Source organism: Giraffa tippelskirchi, chromosome 3, assembly GCF_054371585.1.
Source record: "Giraffa tippelskirchi isolate mGirTip1 chromosome 3, T2T-mGirTip1v1.2.pri, whole genome shotgun sequence".
Classification (NCBI taxonomy): Eukaryota; Metazoa; Chordata; class Mammalia; order Artiodactyla; family Giraffidae; genus Giraffa; species Giraffa tippelskirchi.
This window is the reverse complement of record NC_137277.1, coordinates 39,894,859-39,919,016: the sequence shown is the minus strand read 5'-3', so window position 1 is coordinate 39,919,016 and position 24,158 is coordinate 39,894,859. Positions and strand designations below refer to the sequence as shown.

The 24,158-nt window shown below is 54.9% G+C and overlaps 3 protein-coding genes and 2 long non-coding RNA genes across 16 annotated transcripts in view; 2 read left to right on the top strand and 3 right to left on the bottom strand.

Moving 5' to 3' along the window:
• RTN4RL1 (reticulon 4 receptor like 1) overlaps positions 1-1,828 on the bottom strand; it is a 74,100-nt gene extending 72,272 nt beyond the window's left edge. Inside the window, exon 1 of the mRNA XM_081580045.1 lies at positions 1,183-1,828. Coding sequence (XP_081436171.1) covers positions 1,183-1,195 — 13 coding nt within the window. The 5' untranslated portion in view covers positions 1,196-1,828. The remainder of the gene's footprint in view (positions 1-1,182) is intronic.
• DPH1 (diphthamide biosynthesis 1) lies at positions 92-15,576 on the top strand. Of its 12 annotated transcripts, none has more exons than XM_081580054.1 (15): positions 92-272; positions 565-713; positions 7,299-7,447; positions 7,572-7,635; positions 9,240-9,361; positions 9,765-9,922; positions 10,042-10,163; positions 11,754-11,822; positions 12,218-12,374; positions 12,489-12,589; positions 13,253-13,331; positions 13,602-13,742; positions 13,899-14,006; positions 14,726-14,969; positions 15,097-15,576. In XM_081580054.1, the coding sequence occupies exons 2-13, from the start codon at positions 625-627 to the stop codon at positions 13,986-13,988; spliced, it is 1,341 nt and encodes a 446-aa protein (XP_081436180.1). In that variant the 5' UTR covers positions 92-272; positions 565-624; the 3' UTR covers positions 13,989-14,006; positions 14,726-14,969; positions 15,097-15,576. The 12 variants fall into 12 exon arrangements, with proteins under 12 accessions (XP_081436180.1, XP_081436179.1, XP_081436177.1 ...); XM_081580053.1 differs by having other exon boundaries at positions 13,899-14,365; XM_081580051.1 differs by having other exon boundaries at positions 14,726-15,576.
• On the bottom strand, positions 6,832-8,806 carry LOC145542043 (uncharacterized). Its single transcript, XR_014079541.1, has 2 exons — positions 8,651-8,806; positions 6,832-8,154 (listed from the first exon to the last, which is right to left on the bottom strand). It is a non-coding gene; the product is annotated as an uncharacterized LOC145542043 (long non-coding RNA).
• OVCA2 (OVCA2 serine hydrolase domain containing) lies at positions 14,152-15,576 on the top strand. The gene is made up of 2 exons (XM_081580063.1): positions 14,152-14,365; positions 14,726-15,576. The coding sequence occupies exons 1-2, from the start codon at positions 14,179-14,181 to the stop codon at positions 15,223-15,225; spliced, it is 687 nt and encodes a 228-aa protein (XP_081436189.1). The 5' UTR covers positions 14,152-14,178; the 3' UTR covers positions 15,226-15,576.
• A 1,130-nt stretch (positions 15,577-16,706) lies between these two features.
• LOC145542044 (uncharacterized) lies at positions 16,707-22,814 on the bottom strand. Its single transcript, XR_014079542.1, has 2 exons — positions 22,539-22,814; positions 16,707-17,325 (listed from the first exon to the last, which is right to left on the bottom strand). It is a non-coding gene; the product is annotated as an uncharacterized LOC145542044 (long non-coding RNA).
• Positions 22,815-24,158: the final 1,344 nt, after the last annotated feature.

Sequence of the window (24,158 nt, the reverse complement as noted above, 5' to 3'; positions counted from 1 at the left end):
TTGCCCATTTTCTCCTTCTCGATCCTACTGTGAGGTCAGAATTCCGTGCTTACGACACCTCGGTCTGTTGCCATGGAAACAGGGGCGGATTAAGGCTTGAGCGCGGAGCTCAGGGATCAGGCCCCTCCGCTCGCTACCTGAGGTCCCACCTCAGCCGGCTCCCGCAGGGCCCGGGCAGCCAGCCGCAGGCGCGGGTGGCTCACCGGTCGCTCGGCCCGGGCCAGGGACGAGGGGTTCCCGGCGGGGCGCCGCAGCCCGCCCGGACCTGGGAGGTGAGAGAGGTAGACGCAGAAGCCCGGGCAGCGGGTGGCGGAGCCCGCGGGCTCACGGCGTGGTCACCTGCCCTCCCTGGGCCCTGGGGACCGCTCCCAGCGCGGCAGCCACGTGGGGGCGCGGCAGGACTTCCCCAGCGCCCGCGCCAACTTTGCAGCGCTCGGCTAGGAGCCCGGAGGCCCGAGGGTCGTGGTGAGGTGGTCGGGGGCGTGCAGCTGTCCTCAAGTTAAGCCTGGCACCGGCCGCGCACGCTCCTGGCACGGCCTCCGCCTTCCAATCCCTCCGCTCCAGGCAGAAGGAAAGTTTGAGGAACCGGACCTCGGGCGCTAGCCACCAACCCTCGGCCGCTGGATGCCCAGAGCCCACCCCTGGCGACCACCAAAGCGTGGTGCAGGGAAGGTGCCCGCGTCCGGGCCCCACTTGGGAAACCGGGATGCGCGGTGAGTGAGCGCCGGGGCTGCGCGGCGCCTGACCGCCGGCTGCAGCGGAGCGCGGGTCGGACCCGGCCCCGCCTAAGCGGCGGAAGCTGGCGGCGTGGGTCCGCGAGGGGGATGAAGGCTGCAAGTGAAAAACTTTATACCGGCAAAGCTAAGGTCCCAGGAGGCCGGCTCCCCTTCCATCACAGGTAGTTCACTGTGGTCTCCAAATGACCTCGCCGAACCAGATCTCTAGGCCTGGCCAGTGGATTCAGGGAGCAGATCCCGAGTCTCGCTACTAGCCCCCATCGGGGGCCGAGCTCCCCCAGCAGCACTCCCTCCGCGGGTGAGTCCCGGCGAAGCCCGCCAGCCTTCCCAGAGCTGCTTCCCAGACCGGGAGCCCCGGCGCCGGGCGGCTCTCGGGAGGCTCCCAGGCTCGCGGCTCTGCCCCGTGCGCATCCAACTCCAACTTGCCCCTGCGGCTCCAACTCACCTTTGCGAAGCATGTTGGCCGCAGGGCCGCCACTCCGAGGTCGGCCTAGGCGCGCTCCCTCCCGGGGTCCGGAATCAAATCCTCGGGCGCCGGCTGCAGCTAATCCGAGCGCGTCGAGGCGGGGGCAAGCCGGGGATCCGCTGGTGCCCGGCGGCCCGGCCCTGCAGGGGCATGGTGAACCCGAGCCCCGCGCCGAGGGCACCTGCGCCCACCGGCAACCGCGGCTCTCTGCCCGGCAGCCCCCGGGGCGAGCTGCTTTCTCCGAGGATCCGGCGGCCTGCTTCTGCAACCCAGAGCACTTTGCAGGCGGTTTTGAGGGGGGACGCCGCCCCCTGGTCCCCCGGCCGCGGCCCCCTACTCTCCGCCCCCTCGGGTCGCCGCCGCCGCCGCGGATGCTGCAAAAGGGCGCTCGCACGCACCGCCGAGCTCCGGGGAAAGCGCCCGGCGCGCGTTTGCAGGACCGTGCGATCGGCGGAGCGGGGCGCCTCCCTTCCTCCCCCCGGCCTCCCCCTCCTCTCCTCCTTCCCTCCCTCCCCTGCTCGCTAGCTCCCTCCCTCTCTCTCTGCGCTCCCCGCCCCCGCTCACGGAGCGCCTCCCATACAAAATTTATGAAAGTGCTCTCAGCTCGCGGTGCCGAGCGCCGTCCTATTCCCAGGGCAGCGGCGCTCAGCCTCGCGGCGCCGCCTCCCAAGGTGTTTTCGCCGCGCCCGCCCCTGGGGACGATCCTTGGCCCACGTCCGTCCAAGTACCTGCCCCAGTCCCCGGGCCGGTCGTCGGGCCACTCGAGAGCCCCTCTCGGTCTCCGCAGGCTTCCCGAAGCTCGCACCCGCAGCCCCACCCGCGCCGGGCGAGCGCCCTTCGCGGATGGAGGTCACCGAAACAGGCGGCTGGAAGCGTGCGCTCTGCCCACCGGCTGGGATGCGAGGACCGCCGCCCAGAGTCCCCGATTACAAGTCCGCACCCCTGCCCATCTCCTCCCTGGCCGGCTCCGCTTCTTCTTCGGAGGCTCGACGGCTCCTCCTTGCCCAGGACAGCTCCGGCAAACCCAGCCGCATCGCATTCCGAGTCCTAGGACACTGTTCTTTTTGCGGGGGGAGGAGTGCGATGTGCCCCCTGGCTAGTCTAGACCTGGCAACAAGCATTGGGGAGGCCCAGCTACATATCTTGGCGAGGGAAAGACCGATGTGAGGCTCAGCCAGACTATCTCTGCTTAGGGGGGCCTCTGTTGTCCCTCAGTCTATACAGACCCCGCCCGGGGCTTCGTGGAAAATGGAGGAGGCACCGCCTAAAAAGCAGGTCCAGCTGGGAACCAGTTGGGCTGAGCTTAGAGAAGGTTAAGGCCAGACCAGTCCCGGGTGGAGGCCGGCACCCCCTACTGGCCTGAGATAAGAGGGGTCCTGAACGGGGAAAACAGTGGCCTAAGTCCCCCATTAAAGGCACATTTATTGAGGGACTGTCAGTATAGAGCTTTAGTCTTCCAGGATTCAGTCAATGAAAAAGGCAAAGTCCCTGTCCTTGTGAAATTTACGGTTATTAGGGACCAATTTAGGAAAGTTCAGATGAGATCTTGCTTGGAAGAAGAAAAAATAAGTCAGGTGTTGTTCTGGAGCTGATAAGAGGGTATCAGGGAAAGCCACTCTGAGCAAGTGACATCTAAGCAGAGATGTAACTGAAGTGAGAGAGTCGTGTGATTCCTTGGAGAGAAACTTGACATGTTAAGAAGCTCAAAAAGAAGGCCAGTATCATTCATTCACCCATACATGCATTCAGCAACACGGAGACTCCGGGTTTGTGCTAACTACATAGGCTTGGTATTCCGCACTCCATGAGGTCGCAAACAGTCAGATGCGACTTAATGACTGAACAACAACAACAACAACATAGGCTTGGACTTTCAGAAGCTTATGGCAAGCTTCTATAGGGGAAGACCCACAAGCTGTCTTAGAATGTGCTAGGAAGAGACAGTGTGGGAGGGGAATCTGCTAGCTTTGTAAGGGGCTGAAAGACCATCTAGAAAGGTTTCACAGAAGAGATGCCATTGGTCTTGAGGGCTGAATTCATCAGGCTGAGAAGGGGAAAGACTATGACAGGCAGGAAGGAATGTGTAGATGGCTTGGAGGTGAGAAAGTAAGCTTGTGCTGAAGATTAAGAAGACTGGTCCATCTTGCAATAGAAACCCCAGGTAAGGCATTCTCTTAGCCTCCACCAGCTGCAGGACTGGACTGAGCCATCCTGTCTGAGCCCTGCCAGGCAGACACTAGCTGAACTCTCACTAGCTGAGAGCTGCAGAGGCCCTCCGCCAGTAAAACCCAGGTTAGGGAGGTTGAACAACTCGCCCAGCATCTCACAGCAGATCAGTGCTGAAGTATGAGCCTGTATCAGGGTATGCTAATCCTCCTTCCACCTCCTCAAGCCGCCTCCCCATGACCCCCTGCCCTGCAATCTCCAGTAATTTAGGCAAAGTTGGCTGGGGCTGGGCGTGAGTGTGAGAAGCAGAGTTATTTCAGGCCTCTGGAGGGCTGGGTGCTGTTCTGGAGTCCAGCCAGGGGGTGGGGGCGACTGTAGGTGGTGGTGTAGTGTAAGGTGGGGGTGCGCTGTGCCCGCCTTCTTGTCAGGCAGTAATTACTCAGACTGCTGAGTAACTCTGGCAGGGAGACCCCCACGGACAGATGGAGGTGTTCTCCGCCTAAATTGAATGACGGCCCCCAGTGTCCTGCACAGCAGGGTCTTCTGGCACAGGCTTATTTCCTAATGGGGGCCGCACAACTCATTTAGGACAGAGGCTGTGGGGTGGTGCTATAAGAGGATGGGGGCCTTCTATTACCAGTGGGCCCCACTTCTGCTGAGGTCCTAAGGGGTTCGGGGCCTGCTAGGGAAATGCCATCACTCTCTACTGGAGCCAGTCTTTCCCTCTTGGGACTCTCAGCTGCATCCAGAGCTAAGGCTGCTCACAGACTGAGCCTTCGTGTCCTGAATTTGGAGGGGCTGGACTCAAGCGGACCCCGGAATTGAGATCCTCCACACTGGGGGTCCAGAGAACCTGAGGGATTGAGAAAGTACAGGCTGGACTCTCATCATGCTGATAGGATGTTCCTTGGGCCACATTCCTGTCCAAAGTTGTGACCATCCTAAGAGCATCCATTGGGGGTCTGAGGGGCAGAGCACTGACCCCTTCTGGTCTGCCCCTCGGCTGCTCATTCCCAGCCTGCTCTGGGCAGTCTCCCAGGCAGGGCCTGTCCCTGGCTGCTTGTTTTTCACTTCTCTCTGCACCTTAATTAGGAGTTTCCAAGCAGGGAGGGCCTCCAGGGGACTCCGAGGCCACAGAGCTGCCTTAAAGGGCCGGCTGTATTCACACAGAGCAGAGAGGAAGATGGTGCCAGAGGGCTGGGTGGACAAACGGCCCTGGGGGTGACTGCTCTGTGGGGCAGATCTTGCTGAAAGCCAGTCCTGCAGGACTGCCAGTCTGCTCCTCCAAAGGTCAAGGCTGTCCCATTGGCCACTTTGCCTTCTCTTTGGGATTCCAGGAGCTTATAGGCCGGCTACCTAGGCCGGAGGGGCAGCCAGGGCAGGGTAAACGTTGGCCAGAATCGCGAAGGTTTAGGTAGTCGAGTCCTTGGACTTCCCTTTTCTCCCAGGAAAGCATCCTCAGGCTGGGGTCCTTCCCCTGGGAGGAGTTTTTCACAGTGAACCTTCCACACTGTCGGTTCTAGAGTAAGGGCATCCCAGCACTCCGGAAATCGGCATCAAGACTCAACTTGGCACTGGCTCAGTTGGCGCCAAGTTCTGTCCTGTTGGGACAAAGGGATCCTCTGAGGCAGGGATATGAGGCCCCGCCCATAAGTGTCCAGGGCTTATCAGGAGGGGAGATAGTGAGGGGAGGTGAAGGAAGACCCGACTGTGTTTCCATTTACAAGACTGCGCCCCCCGAACTAGGGCAGGGAGTCGGCAAATAGGAGGGCACTTGTCCAAGAGAGCCAGGTTCAGGCTGCTCGCAAGGGGAGGAGGGGACAGTCGCCGGGAGAACGCAACCGCCGTGGTCGAGGACCACTAGGGGCTCCCGAGAGTCCCGACCTTCCGGGCTAAGACAAGCTGCCCACTCTGGCCCCGCCCCTATCTTTTTCCTTCACGGTCCCCGCCCCGCAAATCCCCGCCCCTCGCTGGTCGATCGGCGATTGATCGCACTGTCTGCGTTCTCTACGTTCTTCTAGCGCTGTCTTTTTGGTCCCAACGTGGGTCCGCTGGCGATGGCGGCGCTGGTGGCGGCCGAGGCCGCAGAGTCTTGCAGCCGAAACGGCCCGGGCAGAGGTGGGTGCTATATCGCTGCGGCCTCCGGACCTCGCATCTCGGGGTAGGGCCCCTGAGTCAGGGACAGGACCAGCCCAGTTTAACGGAGGCAATGACGTTGTCCGCCAGATCCGGAAGGTCTCGTAGTCACTCGCTCCGAGCCACTGTCGCTGGAGTCTAGGGGGACCGGTCTTTCTTATGCGACCTTTAGGGCACGATCGGGAGCAGCCCCTCCTAGAAGCTTGTACTCCTCAAGCCGGAAACGTTGCCTCCCTGCCTTGGCGGGCAGACAGACTCATGAAGACTCAAGGATGAGACGGACCCGACGGGGAGGGAAGGAGCCAGGCGTGTTGGACGGGGCGTTCCTCAAGTCTGCCTTCAGGGAACGCTTTACGTAAGAGGCACAAGGTTTCATTAACCCGGCACTTATGGAGCGCCAGCTGAATGCCAGGCCTGTGCTAGCTGGAGGGACTAGATTGCAGCCCTGTCCCTCAGGGATCTCACCGTCTACCGAGGAATACTGACGTAAACAGAAGCTTACAGGCAAATGGTAAAGAAGGAGGAGCCTACTGGCCTTTGGGACAAATTGAGCTGCTAGGACTAGCAGCTCCCACATCCCAACAACTACTAGGGACTTGGGCCTGTCAGAGGAGCTTCTGTGAGGGCGGGCCAAGAGAAACTGACTGGTGTTCCAAGGCCTTTGAAACAACTGAACAAGTACCATAGCAGTGGTTACATTCAGATCGGGACTTAGGGTCCCAGCCTGCCATCTAGTTCTCCACTGCACCATCAACATCACCACCCCTGTGTCTACTGCCGTCCCAAACACGGACCCACACACAGAGGCTGAAGTGTCAGTCTAGCAGGATCTCTGGTAGAAGTTCTGGCAAATAGTACAGGCTCAATAAATATTCGCTGAATGAGTCCATTTCTCGCCTTTTCACACTCTTGAACTGTCTGTTGCCTAAAGAGATGCCCAGCTTGGGCTAAACTGAATTGTGGGGAGTAGGATGCCAAGTAAGGGCTGCAACCTTCCTAAAGGAGTACAGTGTTTCTTCTCCCTTGCTCTTGTGGGTGGGGGGTTGTAATTATTTGTGTCCCTGCATTTGCCCTCTAGACTACAAGCCCTTAAAGGGCAAGATCACTTTTCTGTCCTCACCTGTTTGCCCACAGTCCTGACTAGAGTGTATTCTTTTCAGCCTTCCTGGAGTGGGAAGTGGGGTAGAATGATGGAACTAGGGAACTTAAGTCGTTAAATTTATGGTGCTTATTTCCCTTTTGAATGAGAAGAGGGAAGAATCAAGAATTAACCAGTGTAGACATAGTCAATGGGACTTGAGTAAGGAAGGAAGTCTTTTAAATTAGTACTTATAACAGTTTGTTTATAGATCTCATATCTAGGATCTCAGAACTTCAAGGCTTTCTCAGGGGCTGGGAGCAGAGGGACATTTTCCCAGACCGATTGGGCTGGGTGGGCTCTTGGGCTTTCATCAAGATTGTTCTCTATCAAGGAACAGTTGTGTGGATTTTTTTTCCCATTTGCCCCTCAGTTGTGTCCCCTGGTGCCAGTTCTACTCTCGGGGTGAGCCACACATTCAAGTCCTTGATTCCCAATAATCTCATAACATGGAAATTAGTTACACAGATTTCCTCCTAGCTTAATGGGTTGTCTTTCCAGCTTCAGGATGAACTCAGTGAGGAAGAAGGCTGGGCCAATCCCCTTGGCTTCTGGGATCTGGGCCTTAAAGTTGGATGGCATTAACAGCTCCATCAGGTCTGGCTGTGATTTAGGCCAGGCACCAACTCAGGCCTCTCACATTTATCCTAGGTAGAGCCCCTCGGGGCCGCTTGGCCAATCAGATCCCGACGGACATCCTGAACAATCCCCAGCTGCAGGCGGCCATCCAAGTCCTGCCTTCCAACTATAACTTTGAGATTCCCAAGACCATCTGGAGGATCCAACAGGCCCAGGCCAAGAAGGGTGAGCCCCCACCAACTCTGAACTGGAGTATGGGTGGAGAGATTGTCTGACCCGGCCAGGGGGGGTGTCCCCATCCCAGTCTTTTCCCAACCCACTGCTCTCATGTCTCTGCTCTGTCTTGCAGTGGCCTTACAAATGCCCGAAGGCCTCCTCCTCTTCGCCTGTACCATTGTGGATATCTTGGAAAGGTGAGCCTTGGGGCACTGAGGAAGCTGAACCAAGACCTTCCCCATGCCCATTACAGCTCTGGCCATTGGCATCCTTTTTTTCCCTTTCTAGACCTCTGCCTTACTGTGTTCCTTCCCACAACTGTACACACACACCAAGGGAAAAACCCCAATCTAAACTCCTAGCCTGCTACAATCCCTCCTTGTCTCTATAAATCTCCCCTTCCCTAAAAAAAAAAAAATTGGAAGGGAGAAATGAGTCAATTTCACTATCTTCAAAGCTGGGCCCAGAGCAGATGGTGGGGCCTGAGGAAGAAGATGAGAGCCCTCGGAGTTGACCCTGGAATGGGCTGGGTGGTCAGCGTGCGGTCTGGCTATGGGGGGAGACTTTTTCTCTAGCACATTTGGAGGAACAGGGCAGGGAGGGGCTTGGCAGCAGGAGAAGCGCCTAGGAGATGGTATTCAGTTCCTCCACCTCCCTCGTCTAAGTTTCTTCAATACAATGAGCCATCCTCAGGAGGGGGGTGAGCGCTCAGCCATCTGGAACCAGCACAGGAACAGGGAAGGGGAAAGAAGAAAGGGGAGGTCATCTCGTGATGGGAACCTCCCACTTCCCTGCTGCCGCCCTCCCCCAACCCTGTTCAGCATCCCGCAGCCACAGACTCACTTCCCTGCTCCCACCCTCTTGCCCCTTGGGGATGCTCTCTGGGGCTTGGGCCAATTTGCATACATTTTAATCTATAAAAAATTAAGTGCTCCGGCTGACTCAGACGCCTGGGCTGCATTCTAAGAAGCTGAATAATCTGCTTCTGTGCACAGCCTGATTTGGGGAAAGGGTGGGGGGGGGCGGGGGGGGCGGTGATGCCTGGCTGCAACTCAGCATTCCCCACCACACCCCCAGGAGAACAGGGAGAGCCCCCCACCTCCCCATTCCTGAGCCGGACTCCATGCCCCAGGGGTGGGTCTCAGGGAAGAGCTGGTCCTCTGGCCCCATTCCCGTGGTGAGTTTAGGGGGTGTGGGGTCTTCCCCACCCACCCCCGTCCCCCAGTGATTCAGGCCTGGCAGCAGATCCCATGGGAGTGCGCTGGCCAGAGCCCACTCTTCCTGACGCATGAGGCATGTGGGTGGTGCCATGTGCTGTGAGGGAGCTGTTCGTGGGTTCCCCCATCCTGGCACAGAGGGCCTTGACTAAGGGTGGGAAGGCAGCAGGGGTTCTGGGCGACTGGGAGGTTATGTGTATCCACCACGTGTCACAGTGGGGAAATGGGTGTCTTTGCCTGTATGTGCATGCACCTGGCTCTGGGTGGGACGAGTCAGGGCAGCGGAGGTCTGTGGTTGACCCGTGGATATGCCAGGCTGAGGCCTTCTTGCAGTCGGAACCTGGGCAGAGGAACCAGGGTGCTGCAGAGTCCGTCCGCATACAGCTAGAGTTCCAGGAGCTGCTGCCAGACCTGGGGGAGGTAGCAGCTGGGCCCCTCCTACTCTGTTGGCAGAAGTGGCAGTTGCCAACCCAAGAGACTGGGAGAGGCAGGGAGAGCAGAGCTGGGCCCTGAGATACCACCACATTCAGGTCTCTCTGCCACCTCACTCCTTGTGTCACTGTCCCATCATTTCCACCCCACAGGTTCACGGAGGCTGAAGTGATGGTGATGGGCGATGTGACCTACGGGGCTTGCTGTGTGGACGACTTCACTGCGAGAGCCCTGGGAGCTGACTTCCTGGTGCACTACGGCCACAGCTGCCTGGGTACGGCTGCCAGGACACCCAGACCCGGCAGGGAGGCGGAACTGCATGCTCATCTCTATTGCAGTGCCTGGTCCTGCTTGCACGCACAGGGTCCCTCCTGATGTCTGGGATGGCCTTGGCCTTCCTGCTCCATGGGTGGAGCTTGCCTTTGGACTTGGTTGCCTTAGAAACCATGCTGCTGTCCCAGTTGCTGGTGTTTGAAAGGCTGTTGGTGGTAGAGCAGGCTGGACCCTCCAGTCAAGTGGCAGAGATGGAGCTTCTAAAAGACCTGTGACACCAACCTCCTTACCTCCCCGAACCCCCTGTCTGTCCTCAGGCTGAAGCTGCTTGTCCTTGGCCAGGCTAGGAACCTCTGCCCCTCTTGCCTTCCAAAACAGTCTCCTGAACTTTTCCCTCCTCCCAGTTCCCATGGACACCTTGGCCCAAGACTTCCAGGTGCTGTATGTCTTTGTGGACATCCGGATAGACACTGCCCACCTCCTGGACTCTATCCGCCTCACCTTTCCCCCAGCCAGCGCCCTCGCACTAGTCAGCACCATTCAGTTCGTGTCAACCTTGCAGGTAAGTGAGCTGGTCTCCGGGCTCTTCCTGGGTCCCCACGTCAGGTGCTCCAGGCTGGTCCTCTGGGCCTGGCTCTCCCTCCCCATCCACTTGCTTCCCTTCCCTCATTCTCCCTACAGGCAGCTGCCCAAGAGCTGAAAGCTGAGTATCGTGTGAGTGTCCCACAGTGCAAGCCCCTGTCCCCTGGGGAGATTCTGGGCTGCACGTCCCCCTGCCTACCCAAGGAGGTGGAGGCTGTGGTGTAAGTGGAAAATGGGGGGCCAGCCATAGAGACATAGGAAAAGTTCCCTAGGTTCCTCTGAACGCTGAGGTTCATCGTCCAAGAAAGGAAACTGAGTCTCTGACTCCTTAGCCATTCACTCAAGGTCACCCTGCAAGATGGGGACCAAAGAGGGTTTCAGGTTCCCTCTCCAGTGCTCTGGCCAACATCTGGAAGACTATCCCCGGGGTGGGGCAGGGGATGGGGGGGCAAGGGTGGGGCTCAAAATGGTGGGAATATAATTGGAAAAGATGGATGGGCACGCCCAGGCTGCAGTCCCATTAATTTAGCATCTGGACAGCTAACAAGCAGGAGCAGCGTGTCTCCTGCCGCCTAATTATTTTAAGGTAATGGAAATGCTTAATGTTGTGTGAATGCAGCCAGCCTCGGAGCCGACAGCTCCCCCCGCTAAGACTGGGGAGGGGAGCCCCATTCTCAGCTAATGGCAGGGAAGGAGGGGGCATTCCCCTGACTCAGCCCCACTTCTGGGGCTGCTGATGCTGCTCCCACAAGCTTTGCTGCACCCACACAGGACACCCCTGCCCCCAGAGAGGCTCACATCAGGGCCTTCCCTTTCCCTGGCAGCCCTGCTCCCCGATGGGCATTCCCTCTTGCCTGGGCATACATAACTCTGAGCTCATACATGCCTGCCCCTGGGGTCTGCGGGTGTCTGTTGGAGGGAGTAACACCCCGAGTGTTTGTTGGCCATTCATCACAATTCGGTGTGGTCTCCCAAGAGAGAAGGAGCTACCACATGGACTGTCTTCCATGCTGTGGCCTCTCCATGATCTGGGAAGGTACATTTAAGGACAGCATCTCCTAGACCTGCTTGGTACTGCCTGGTGTTTAAGCCTAGAATCAAGTCCCAGGTATACTGCTTAAAAGAGCTGTGTGACTTTGGGCAAGTTTCTTAACATCTCTGAACCTCAATGGTATCTTTTGTAAAATGGGGACTTTGTGAAAGGGATAGCTTGGAGGATTACCTGTTAGGACTAAGTGAATTCATACATGTCAGGTGTTTAGCCCAGGCCTGGTACACGGAAGGCATAAGCCCAATAAACAGTGGCTGTTATTACAGCTCAGTAACTGGACCCAAGAGCTAGTTTGAGCAGAGAGTAGTCAAACTATATATACACCCTGAAAGCTCATTTATGGCCGATGACACCCTGAACACCACTTCCCACATCCGTGCTAAGCTAGGTGAGGGACAGTCTGTCCTCCCACCTCCATGTTAGGCTCTCTAGAGCCTTCCCATGACCCTGGCTGGCTCTTTCCTCTTCCCCTAGAAGGTTCAAGTGGGGATAGGGGCAGTTCTTAGATTCTGCATTAAATAACTAGAGGGGCCTTAACGGTCCTCCAGTTCAAAATGTGAGACAGCCAGGGCCTTGGGGGTGGGAGGAGGGGTTTTATTTATTTATTTTTTTTTTGAGGAGGGGTTTTAAAGGATGACTTGTCCCAGGTCATATACACCTCAGTGTAGCCAGGCAAGAACTCAGTCCGCTGGACCTCCAAGCGGTGCCTGCTTCTGGTGCCCCATCCCACCCTCATGGCCCCCCTTTCTCCCCGGTGCAGGTATCTTGGAGATGGCCGCTTCCACCTGGAGTCTGTCATGATCGCCAACCCCAACATCTCTGCTTACCGGTATCGGCTGGACTGGGCTGATCAGCTGGAAGGGGGTGGAGTCCTCTGCCCCTGAGACCCTCAGTCAGCCCCAAACTTCCTCACCCCAGGGCCACTTAGCAGCTCCCAGCCCTGAGGATCTGAGGTTCTGAATCTGGGTCCCAGACATAGGGTTGCTGCTACACAGCACCTCCCCATCCACTGGATCCACACCCAGATCCTAGAACCCTCTCCCACGCGTGCCTGCTCCAGCCATGGAACCGATCTTCCCAGCAGCAGTCTCTGCTCTTGCCTCTGTTCCTAATTGCCTGCATGGAGCCTAAAGATTCCGAAGACCATGGGGCTGCACGAGGGAGCTGTGTATATGGCACAAGTCCTGTGAGTGGCTGTCCCAGTGACGCCGACATCTTTTCCAGATACGACCCTTACAGCAAGGTGCTGTCCAGAGAGCACTATGACCACCAGCGCATGCAGGCCAACCGCCAGGAAGCCATAGCTACTGCCCGCTCAGCTAAATCCTGGGGCCTCATCCTGGGCACTTTGGGCCGCCAAGGCAGTCCCAAGATTCTGGAGGTCAGAGGGCTCTGGGAAAGGGGACTAGCTGGGAACCCAGCTGAGAAAATTAGGAGGCCAAGGGATTTGCTTTGGCTGCTTGATCACCCCAGCTCTGCCTCCCTCTCCCAACAGCACCTGGAATCTCGGCTCCAAGCCTTGGGACTTCCCTTCATGAGGCTGCTGCTCTCTGAGATCTTCCCCAGCAAGCTCAGCCTCCTTCCCGAGGTGGATGTGTACGTTTCACCGTCTTAATCTATCTAGCGATGACTGACTAAGGAAGCTTAGAATCGGGGTTCTGCCCAGCACCTATTGCAGGCTGGAGTCAGTGCTTCCATGACCATGAAATTTTAATGTTTAAAGAGCACTCATCTCACAGGGGCTACTTTGGGCTATGGGTCAACCCAACTTTGTCTGGCTTGGGGCTCACAGGCAATGGCTACATCATAGTCGTTCTGTGTGAGATGAGTTTGAGGAGTGGTTGGCACCTGCATTGGACCAGACGCTAAATTTTATCCTGGGGTCTGATCGCAAACATGCTGCCCAAGCCCTCTCTTCAGAAAGTTCATAGTTAGGGACTTCTAGGCGGTTCAGTGGTTGAGACTTCACCTTCCAGTGTGGGGGGCTGCAGGTTTCAATTCCCTAGTTGGGGAGCTAAAATCCCACATAAGATATGCATATTGTAACAAATTCAATAAAAACCTAAAAAAAGCTCACAGTGGAGGAAATAGAAGAAAATACCATAGTGCTATTCTAAACAGCAGTGGGTGACGGTCTTTACTTTCGAATTAATAGTAAGTCCCGTTGAGTGTGTTGGGGACACAGTCATGTTCTTTAGCATGCTGCCAGGAACAGGGAGCCCCCCCACCCTGGATCTGACCTGATTTCCCTTCTTATAGGTGGGTACAGGTGGCATGTCCACGCCTGTCCATCGACTGGGGTACAGCCTTCCCCAAGCCGCTGCTCACGCCCTATGAGGTAACACTAGGTTCTGAAAATCCCTGGGGGAGAATGGGCTTTACCCTTAGTTCTGTCCTGGAAGGGGTCCTCAGTGGAGCAGCACTTAAGTTACAGCGGAGGCATTTAGCTGTGTGGTCTTGCACAAGTCCCTTCCGCTCTCTGAACCTCACATTTCCCTTCTATGCTATGGGTATAATAGGACCTTCGTAGGTCATCATGAGGACTGAATTAAATAATCCTGCGTAGAAAAATGTTGGCAAATGTTACTGTCCGGATTTTCTCCCCCAGGCGGCAGTGGCCTTGAGGGACATTTCCTGGCAGCAGCCCTACCCTATGGACTTCTACGCCAGCAGCTCCTTGGGGCCGTGGACGGTGAACCACGGGCGGGATCGGCTGCTCCAGGTCCCAGGCCGGCCGGCCCTGGGGAAGGTAGGAAGGGACACTAAGGAAGCCCGAGGGCCCTGGGCGCGGCCTCCCAGGCGGCGCGAGCCGAGGCCGCCGCCCTGCGGCCGCTAAGGGAAATGCACGACAGCGGGGTGGGGAATGTCGCAGAAGCAGGACCGTGACCAAAGTCTGCCACCCCAGGTTCAGAGGGGGCCCGTGCACCCCTCTCCAGCCGCGGCTTGCGAGGCTTGCAGCTGCAGAGACGAGGAGGTATCGCCGATCGCTCCCTGAGAGGCTCCTGGTTCCCAGGTATCAGCCCTGCCTCTCGACCTGCCGCACCCTCTTCCCCGTTGTCATGGCAACGTCCGCTTGTTCTGAGGCCCGCCTCCAGGGTGGTGGCTGTATTGGGTCCCGCCCCTCGTGCTCAACTTCCGCTCGGGGAAAGGCTGCTTCCGATTCCTCTGGCGCGCACGCGCCATGCATGATGGCTGCGCAGTCGCTTCTACGGATTTTGTGTCTAGCGGGTTTTCGGCAGAGCGAGCGGGTCTTCCGTGAGAAGACCGGAGCGCTGCGGAAGGCGCTGCGGGGCCGCGCAGAGCTCGTGTGCCTCAGCGGCCCGCACCTGGTCGTGGACGCAGCGGGGTCGGAGGGCGCCAGGCCAGACTCCGGTGAGAGGAGCCCTGCCCGGAAATGCGCCCAGTCTTCTGTCCTGCCTGGTCCGCGTAACACCTGCCTGCACACAGCCATCCTGTCCTTCTCCACATTCCTGCCATCCTCCCACTTCATTCTGCCCATACCCGCCATCTCTGCCAACCTAGCCCCTTGCTCAAACTCCTGCCTGGTCCTCCCAGACTTCTACCCATCTCCTCTCCAGGTCAGTCTGTTCCCCGCCTCATTTTCCCCAGACTTTCTTCTCTGCCTCAACTACCTCTGTTTCTCCATTCCCAAACCCTCCCTCACTCTCTTTCTTTCTTTCTCCCTGGATTTCCCCTTGCCTTAACTCTGTACTCTCCCCCTTATTGCTGTAGGACCCTGCTCTCCGGAGGAGCAGCCTCGAGGCTGGTGGTTTTCCGAACAGGAGGCAGACGTTTTCTTGGCTCTGGAAGAGCCCAGGGCATGCAGAGGTCTGGAGGAAGCCCTGGGAACGGTGGCACAGGCACTGAACAAGCTGGGGCCTTTCGATGGGATCCTTGGTTTCAGCCAGGGAGCCGCGCTAGCAGCTCTTGTGTGTGCCCTTGGCCAAGCCGGCGATCCCCGCTTCCCTTTGCCCCGGTTTGTCATCCTCGTATCTGGTTTCTGCCCGCGGGGGCTTGGCCTCATGGAACCTGTCATGCAGGGCCCCTTGTCACTGCCTTCCCTCCATGTTTTTGGGGACACTGACGGTGTCATCCCCTCTCAGGAGAGTATGCAACTGTGTAGCCGATTCGATGGAGCCATCACCCTTACCCACTCTGGTGGCCACTTCATTCCAGCAGCCGCACCCCAGCGCCAGGCCTACCTCAAGTTCTTGGACCAGTTTGCAAACTGAAAGATCTACAAAGGCCTTTGCCTCTGCATCCCCTTTCCACTCCACCTCCCCCCCCCCCCGCCCATGACCTTGATGCAGCCTCTGTAATCCCTGCCTTTCTTTTTCTACGTAGAAATCTCCCCTGCTGTTAGGGTACCTCACCATCTCCAATTAAGAGACAAATATCAGTACTTAAGACTCAAATTATATAAGCCCAGCTTTGCACTCAAAAAAAAGAAAAAAAAAGGGGAGGATTAGGAGGCCTCAGTGGACTTTGACTTTGGCATCCTGAATGAGTGGGGGGTGACAGGAAAAGCAGAGATTGGCGGCACTGACTGCCATACAATAAAGTGATTTGGATTTTGAGCATCATTTTCCTGGAAAAGATACACAGGAAAACTCGTTTTATCTTTTTTTAAAAAGTGGATTCCTAGCCATCAACACAGCCTCCAGGGCAGCAACAAGCTGGGAGGTGTCTGCAGTTGCAAACCCCTAGGACAAGCTCATGCATGTGTGCACATAGACCCATTTTTGGCAGAAGTCATAAGTCCCAAGCTGAAGGAAAGGACGCCTCCCTGAAGGAGGGAAGAATTTACATCTGAGAAGTTTAGGGAAGAGACCAGTTGGCAAAGCTCTGCCTGGGCCATACTGAATTTCAGCTCCTTCAGTCCTGATCCCTAAGAGTTGTGTGTTGGCCTGTCAAAACCAGGCTTAATGTATTCTCTGTTTTCTCCACCATAGCTGTCAGCTTCTCTGAACTATGATTTTGAAGGATGGGATGGTACTAGACTTAGATGAAAACAAAGCACAGAGGTAACCTTTTTCCAAACTTAACCCTGTTTGCAGAGTTGGAGATGGATGCTACTCTAGTGGTCACAGCGAAGGCCTAAGCAGCCCATCTGGTCTGAAAATGCTGTTAGTTATTCTTAGGCACTCTAAAGACTGCTCGCTCGAGCCATTCCCTCCACTTACAGTGCCTTCTTCCCCAGGCTGCCCTTCCTCTGCAGATTCACCAGTTTGTTCCTTTTCTGTAAGATTGCAACAGGCCCTGTCTGGCCTGCAAGCATGGCTGCCCCAAGTAGTTTAGTAATTGAGCAGGAATTGGGGTTAGAGAACTGCAGCACAAATGCCCTAGCCCATCCTGAGGCAGCCAGACTAAGAGCCTTAAATCACCTGAAATCCTGAGTTCTTCACTATGGATAGCAGCTTTCTGAGACTTACACAGGCTCCCCAGGTGCACTAGTGGTAAAGAACCTGCCTGCCAATGCAGAAGATGGTAAAAGACGCTGGCTTGATCCCTGTGTCAGGAAGATTCCCCTGGAGGAGAGCATGGCAACCCACTCCAGTATCTTTGCTTGGAGAATCCCATGGGCACAGGATCCTGGTGGGCTACAGTCCATAAGGTTGCACAGAGTCAGACATGACCGAAGCAACTTGGCAGGCACCATGCAATATTAAAAAAAAAAAACAAAAAACTAAATACCTAGGCAGAAAGGGGGGGGTGGGAAGAAAGTTCTTTATTACAGTCTGCTACTGCTTTCCTCTTGATGTTTTAAAGGGATCCCTTCCTTGGCACAAGGAAGGAATCCCTTTCTTGGCAAAAGGAAGAGAGTGAAATGCTCTGAATTATTCCTACAGACCTGTGGGATTTGGCCCATAGAATTTTAGGGAAGAAATTGGGTTTGTGATAGTTAAAATTTTAGGAATGTCACACAAAAATTCAGATTCTTCTCTTCTCTGGAAATAAGCAGTTCAGAATGAAAAGCAGTAAGTCTGCAGTTAAGGGCTCACAAGCCCTCCTGGCAATCACAGGCTTCCCTCTTTAGCAAGGCCTCAAGGGGTGAAAATCATGTCTTGCATACCATAGTTGCTGCTACTTGGAATTACTGGGAGGAGTAAATGAGAGAGGGAAAGACATTTGGGGAGTGAATATTAAGGCAGTGTTTAAAGTTGGAAGGGTGAAGTTGAAGAGCAGAGCAGGATCTGGTGAAGCAGAAGTGAGAAGATGGAAATTCCTCAGAGGATCAAAATGTCTGATGAGCTTCCCTGGTGGCTCAGATGGTAAATAATCCGCCTGCAGTGTGGGACACGTGGGTTCGATCCTTGGGTTGGGAAGATCCCCTGGAGGAGAGCATGGCAACCCACTTGAGTATTCTTGCCTGGAGAATCCCCATGGGCAGAGAAGCTTGGTGGTCTACAGTCCATGGGGTTGAAAAGAGTCAGACAACTAAGCACAGCACAGAAGGAAACACGATATGGTCCACGTGTTCCCAACAAGTGTGATACATCATCTCCCATCATGCCCTCCAGGAACAATGGGGAATCTTAGGGGGTTATTCCCCCTCCACTCAGATTCCATGGACCATTTGCATCAGGATCATGTTAAACCTTGGGTTCCTGGGACCAACTCCAGACCTACTGAGCTAATCACTAGGACCCAGGAATCTGCATTTTGACAAACCATCCTGGTCACTGTCATGCAATGAAATGCTGGAAAACCACTGTCTTAGTAGAGTGTAAGTCTCTGGTAAATATGTGTAATTTGAAAAAATAAAAACAATGATTCTCAGACACTGCACTAGGAAGAGGGAAACAAGCTCTCTGGCTAAGAAACATTGATCTAACATTTTCAACTAGGGATACTGAGGTCCAGAAGACAGGAAGAGGAATATCGTCTATTGAGTGCTAACTATGCAAGGCCTTGTGCTAAGCAGAAGCTTTAGTTACCTAGTTTAATCTCACAGCAACAGTATGAAAAGGCAAAAGGATAGGACACTGAAAGATGAACTCCTCAGGTCAGTAGGTGCCCAATATGCTAAAGGAGATCAGTGGAGAAATAACTCCAGAAAGAATGATGGGATGGAGCCAAAGCAAAAACGATACCCAACTGTGGATGTGACTGGTGATAGACGCAAAGTCCAATGCTGTAAAGAGCAATATTGCATAGGAACCTGGAATGTTAGGTCCATGAATCAAGGCAAACTGGAGGTGGTCAAACAGGAGATGGCAAGAGTGAACGTTGACATTCTAGGAATCAGCGAACTAAGATGGACTGGAATGGGTGAATTTAACTCAGATGACCATTATATCTACTACTGTGGGCAAGAATCCCTTAGAAGAAATGGAGTAGCCATCATGGTCAACAAAAGAGTCCGAAATGCAGTACTTGGATGCAATCTCAAAAACGACAGAATGATCTCTGTTCGCTTCCAAGGCAAACCATTCAATATCACGGTAATCCAAGTCTATGCCCTGACCAGTAACGCCGAAGAAGCTGAAGTTGAACGATTCTATGAAGACCTACAAGACCTTCTAGAACTAACACCCAAAAAAGATGTCCTTTTCATTATAGGGGACTGGAATGCAAAAGTGGGAAGTCAAGAAACACCTGGCGTAACAGGCAGGTTTGGCCTTGGAGTACAGAATGAAGCAGGGCAAAGGCTAATAGAGTTTTGCCACGAGAACGCACTGGTAATAGCAAACACCCTATTCCAACAACACAAGAGAAGACTCTACACGTGGACATCACCAGATGGTCAACACCGAAATCAGATTGATTATATTCTTTGCAGCCAAAGATGGAGAAGCTCTATACAGTCAGCAAAAACAAGAAAAGGAGCTGACTGTGGCTCAGATCATGAACTGCTTATTGCCAAATTCAGACTTAAATTGAAGAAAGTAGGGAAAACCACTAGACCATTCAGATATGACCTAGATCAAATCCCTTATGAGTATACAGTGGAAGTGACAAATAGATTTAAGGGACTAGACCTGATAGACAGAATGCCTGATGAACTATGGACAGAGGTTCATGACATTGTACAGGAGACAGGGATCAAGAAAATCCCCATGGAAAAGAAATGCAAAAAAGCAAAATGGCTGTCTGAGGAGGCCTTACAGATAGCTGGGAAGAGAAGAGAAGCGAAAAGCAAAGGAGAAAAGGAAAGATATTCTCATCTGAATGCAGAGTTCCAAAGAATAGTAAGGAGAGATAAGAAAGCCTTCCTCAGCGATCAGTGCAAACAAATAGAGGAAAACAACAGATTGGGAAAGACTAGAGACCTCTTCAAGAAAATTAGAGATACCAAGGGAACATTTCATGCAAAGATAGGCTCGATAAAGGACAGAAATGGTATGGACCTAACAGAAGCAGAAGATATTAAGAAGAGGTGGCAAGAATACACAGAAGAACTGTACAAAAAAGATCTTCACGACACAGATAATCACGATGGTGTGATCACTCACCTAGAGCCAGACATCTTGGAATGTGAAGTCAAGTGGGCCTTAGAAAGCATCACTACGAACAAAGCTAGTGGAGGTGATGGAATTCCAGTTGAGCTATTTCAAATCCTCAAAGGTGATGCTGTGAAAGTGCTGCACTCGATATGCCAGCAAATTTGGAAAACTCAGCAGTGGCCACAGGACTGGAAGAGGTCAGTCTTCGTTCCAATCCCAAAGAAAGGCAATGCCAAAGAATGCTCAAACTACCGCACAATTGCACTCATCTCACATGCTAGTAAAGTAATGCTCAAAATTCTCCAAGCCAGGCTTCAGCAATACGTGAACCGTGAACTTCCAGATGTTCAAGCTGGTTTTAGAAAAGGCAGAGGAACCAGAGATCAAATTGCCAATATCTGCTGGATCATCGAAAAAGCAAGAGAGTTCCAGAAAAACATCTATTTCTGCTTTATTGACTATGCCAAAGCCTTTGACTGTGTGGATCACAATAAACTGTGGAAAATTCTGAAAGAGATGGGCATACCAGACCATCTGACCTGTCTCTTGAGAAACCTGTATGCAGGTCAGGAAGCAACAGTTAGAACTGGACATGGAACAACAGACTGGTTCCAAATAGGAAAAGGAGTACGTCAAGGCTGTATATTGTCACCCTGCTTATTTAACTTATATGCAGAGTACATCATGAGAAACGCTGGGCTGGAAGAAACACAAGCTGGAATCAAGATTGCCGGGAGAAATATCAATAACCTCAGATATGCGGATGACACCACCCTTATGGCAGAAAGTGAAGAAGAACTAAAGAGCCTCTTGATGAAGGTGAAGGAGGAGAATGAAAAAGTTGGCTTAAAGCTCAATGTTCAGAAAACTAAGATCATGGCATCTGGTCCCATCACTCCATGGGAAATAGATGGGGAAACAGTGGAAACAGTGTCAGACTTTACTTTTTTGGGCTCCAGAATCACTGCTGATGGTGACTGCAGCCATGAAATTAAAAGACGCTTACTACTTGGAAGGAAGGTTATGGCCAACCTAGATAGCATGTTTAAAAGCAGAGACATTACTTTGCCAACAAAAGTCCGTCTAGTCAAGGCTATGGTTTTTCCAGTGGTCATGTATGGATGTGAGAGTTGGACGGTGAAGAAAGCTGAGCGCCGCAGAATTGATGCTTTTGAACTGTGGTGTTGGAGAAGACTCTTGAGAGTCCCTTGGACTGCAAGGAGATCCAATCAATCCATCCTAAAAGAGATCAATCCTGGGTGTTCATTGGAAGGTCTGATGTTGAAGCTGAAGCTCCAATACTTTGGCCACCTCATGCGAAGGGTTGACTCATTGGAAAAGACCCTGATGCTGGGTAGGATTGGGGGCGGGAGGAGAAGGGGACGACAGAGGATGAGATGGTTGGATGGCATCACCGACTCAATGAACATGGGTTTGGGTAGACTCCGGGAGTTGGTGATGGACAGAGAGGCCTGGCGTGCTGCAATTCATGGGGTCGCAGAGAGTCGGACACGACTGAGCGACTGAACTGACTGAACCTAGTTTTACAACTGAGACAAGAGGCACTAAGAGGCTAACTTCCACAGAGTTGGACTCAGATCCAAGAACTGCTGTTCTTGACCTTGACTAGTCATTTTCTCTGCTGCTTCACAGAGGATGAGCAGAGAGGCCACCACTCACTACTGGACAGCATGTCCTGCAAGGGCCTCACCTTCCTAATCCATAAAGTAGGTTGTGGGTTTGGTGCCCTGAATGATTTTAAAGAAACTAAAATCCTAACAGTGTACAGTCAGTCCTCTGGTTTCCCCCCTCCTCTGACCACTTGCAGATGTGTTCAAACTCCAAAAGACTTCATCTCTTCTTTCCAAATCATCCCTGCCATTTATCTTTTCTACCTCTCACTCCACCTTAGTTCCTAAAGCTCTTGGGAGAGAGAGTCCCTAAGCAGAGAACCCTCAACAGCCTCAGTCCTACAGCTTCTGCTCAGAGAAATGTGTCCCCCACTCCCCTGTTCATTCTCAGTGCCCAGAGCTGGGGTCTCCCCAGCACCACCACCCCCTTACAAGGACATAGTAGCCTAAGAGAATACTTAAGATCAAAATAGCGTTCTGCAGTTTTCAAAGGTTTTTACTTACATGATCTTATTTGGTCCTCACAACAGGCCTGCCAAAAAAGGAGGGATTACTATCCCATTTTCCAGAAGGCTCAGAAACAACATGGCCCCTTAACAGCCAGTTGGTGATGCCAGGTGGGACCTCCTGCCTCCCTGTGCACTCTTGCCAGGTGCACACAGTCTGCCCACCCATGTGCACTGGATGCCAGAATCAGGTGCATTTTCATCTAAGTCCTTAGTGTCCTTGGGTGGGAGAAAGACAGTGTGGGTGTTGATTAACTGTGAAACCAGCACCAACTGTGTTAGAAACAGTTTAGAAAAGGAGAAATGGAGAAGTCAAGAAAAATTGTATTAATGGGTGGCAGGACTGGGTTGCATTAGTCATTCCTAACACTGTCCCTCGGTGGTCCTGCCCACAGTATCCAACAGTCAGCCCCAAAGTGGGTGATGGTGGTGGTGGCAAGTGACAGGCAGAATGTTTTTGAAGAGGTCATTGCTTACACTTCACTAGCCCAAGAGGACTTCAGCTCCTCTGGTATTTACTCCCTCTCTTTACGGCTAATTTGAGACGGTCTAAAATTGGAATCCAGCACCTAGAGATAGAGTGAGGTGAGGATGCAGGTATGTTCACACAACCGTTTAGGGTCGGATTAACTTAACAAGCTTTACGCTTCCTGAGGGTCAGGGACCCTTCTTAACTAACCTTCAGGATTCCTAGGGAAAGAGAGAGGGAAGAGGAGGGAGGGAAGGCTGTGACTCCATCAGGCAATGGGTTCAAGGTTTACCCTTGCCCTCTGCCTACTCAGCTAGGGGTTCCTGGAAGAATGAGGTCGTGGCGCATTTAGAAAACCTTTCCTCCGTCAACCCTCTTCGGTTCCCAGGACATTTTCCCAGGTGCCTGCAGCCTCCCTCCCTCCCTCCAAGGAGGTAAAAAAACCCAAATCTCAGAACTCCCCATTCTCTCACGATCCCTTGGCTGCAGTACCTCGGCTAGGAGGACAGGATGATCACTGAGGGGGGCAGTCAGACATACTCCGAAGACCATATTCCGCTTCCTTCTCTGCCTCGTTGGATGCCCGGCTCCGGAGTAGCCCGCCTCCCTGTGCGGCACCTCCCGCCACCCCCGCAGACACATGGGCTCTCGACTCGCCGCCTCCGCTTCCTCCTGTTCCGAGTCTCCCCCATCCCGCCGGGCGGTGCGCTGCGTAGCGCGGCGCGTGGGCGTGCTGCGGGGCGACCATGGCTGTAGACTGTTACCTCCGGTTCCCACAGTAACAATCGAAAGCCACGGTTGCCCTGGAGACGCGGGGGCGGGGCGCGCGCTGCTGACGGCACCACGGCAGCTCGGGTTGGGCTGACGTCAGGACCGCGGGGTGGGGGGACGGTGGGGAGACGGTAGGGGGGCGGCGGCGGTGCGGGCGGGGGGCGGCGCTCGCTGCAGAGACGGGGCTCTGGGGCTCCTGGGGCTCTGCGAAGTGCGTGTGGGCCGGCAGCCCCTCAGTAGCCCTTGGGGACTGGGGACGGGACGGCTCAATGGAGGTGCCCGCGCTGGATCAGCACCGCGGACAGCGGCGGCGCGGGCAGAGAGCGCAGGGCTGAGGGATCTTCGGGGACCGAGGGGCCGGGGGCGCGGCGGGTGGCCGGGTCCGCGGTCCTGGGGCGGGGCCAGGCGTCGGTGGCCGTGACTGGAGACTGTTACTGAGGGCGGCCCGGGCAGTAAGCAGTCTAGAGCCAAGGTGCCGGCGCGCTGCCCGGGCAGGGTGGCTCCGTCGCCCGCAGCTGGGGGCGCTGCTGCTCTTCCTGCCCCGAGGAGTCTCCAACTCTTCTCAGCCCCGGCGCTTGCGGACAGGCACGCGGCCCTTGACGTCAAAACCTTGTGACGTCAAAGATGTCCCTGCGGAGAGGCACTTCCGGCTGCGGGGAGGGGGGAGGGGCGGGTGATGGGGGTGGGGCGGGGCAGTCAGGCCGAGGCCCCGCCCCCGCCTGGTCCTGAGAGGACAGCTCCTCATGCAGAGGCGGGAAGTTGGGGGCGCTGAGGGACCAGCTCGACGGGACAGGGAGGGGGCGCCCCAGCTGAATGAGGGGAGGGATCCCGAGAAATCTGCGGCAGGGGCGCGGGTAGGTGGGCGTCTGTCTCTCGCCGGCTCCCCAGCTCAGCAGACCGGGGGCAGCGAGGCTGAGTCACCGCTCTGCGGGGAGGAGAGGAAGGGGGGGCGTCTCCTGGGGCGCCAGCACCTTCGTCCCACTTTCTTGGGAGGATGGCGCAGGAGCCCAGGAAAAGCCGCAGGGACTCAGCCTGGTCCTCTGATCGATGCTCCTCCGAAGTGGTTGCGTCTCCATCCAGGCGCGCAGGCAGGTGCTGCTCGGGGTTCTGCGTACGCCTCTGGCTCCAGCTCCAGCAGTTGCGAGAGGACCCTCGTCCCCTCCACCCAGTCCCCGACTCCACCCCTTTGGGGCCCCTCTAACCTGCCGCCTGTAGGTCTCTTCCTTGCCTTCCAGTCCATGTCCGTGCATCGTCCATCTGTCGCCCATTGGTCGGTCGGTCCCGCTTACCTGTCGGCTGTGTTGCGCCCGCGCCCGCTCGCCTCCCGCAGCCGGGCTGGCG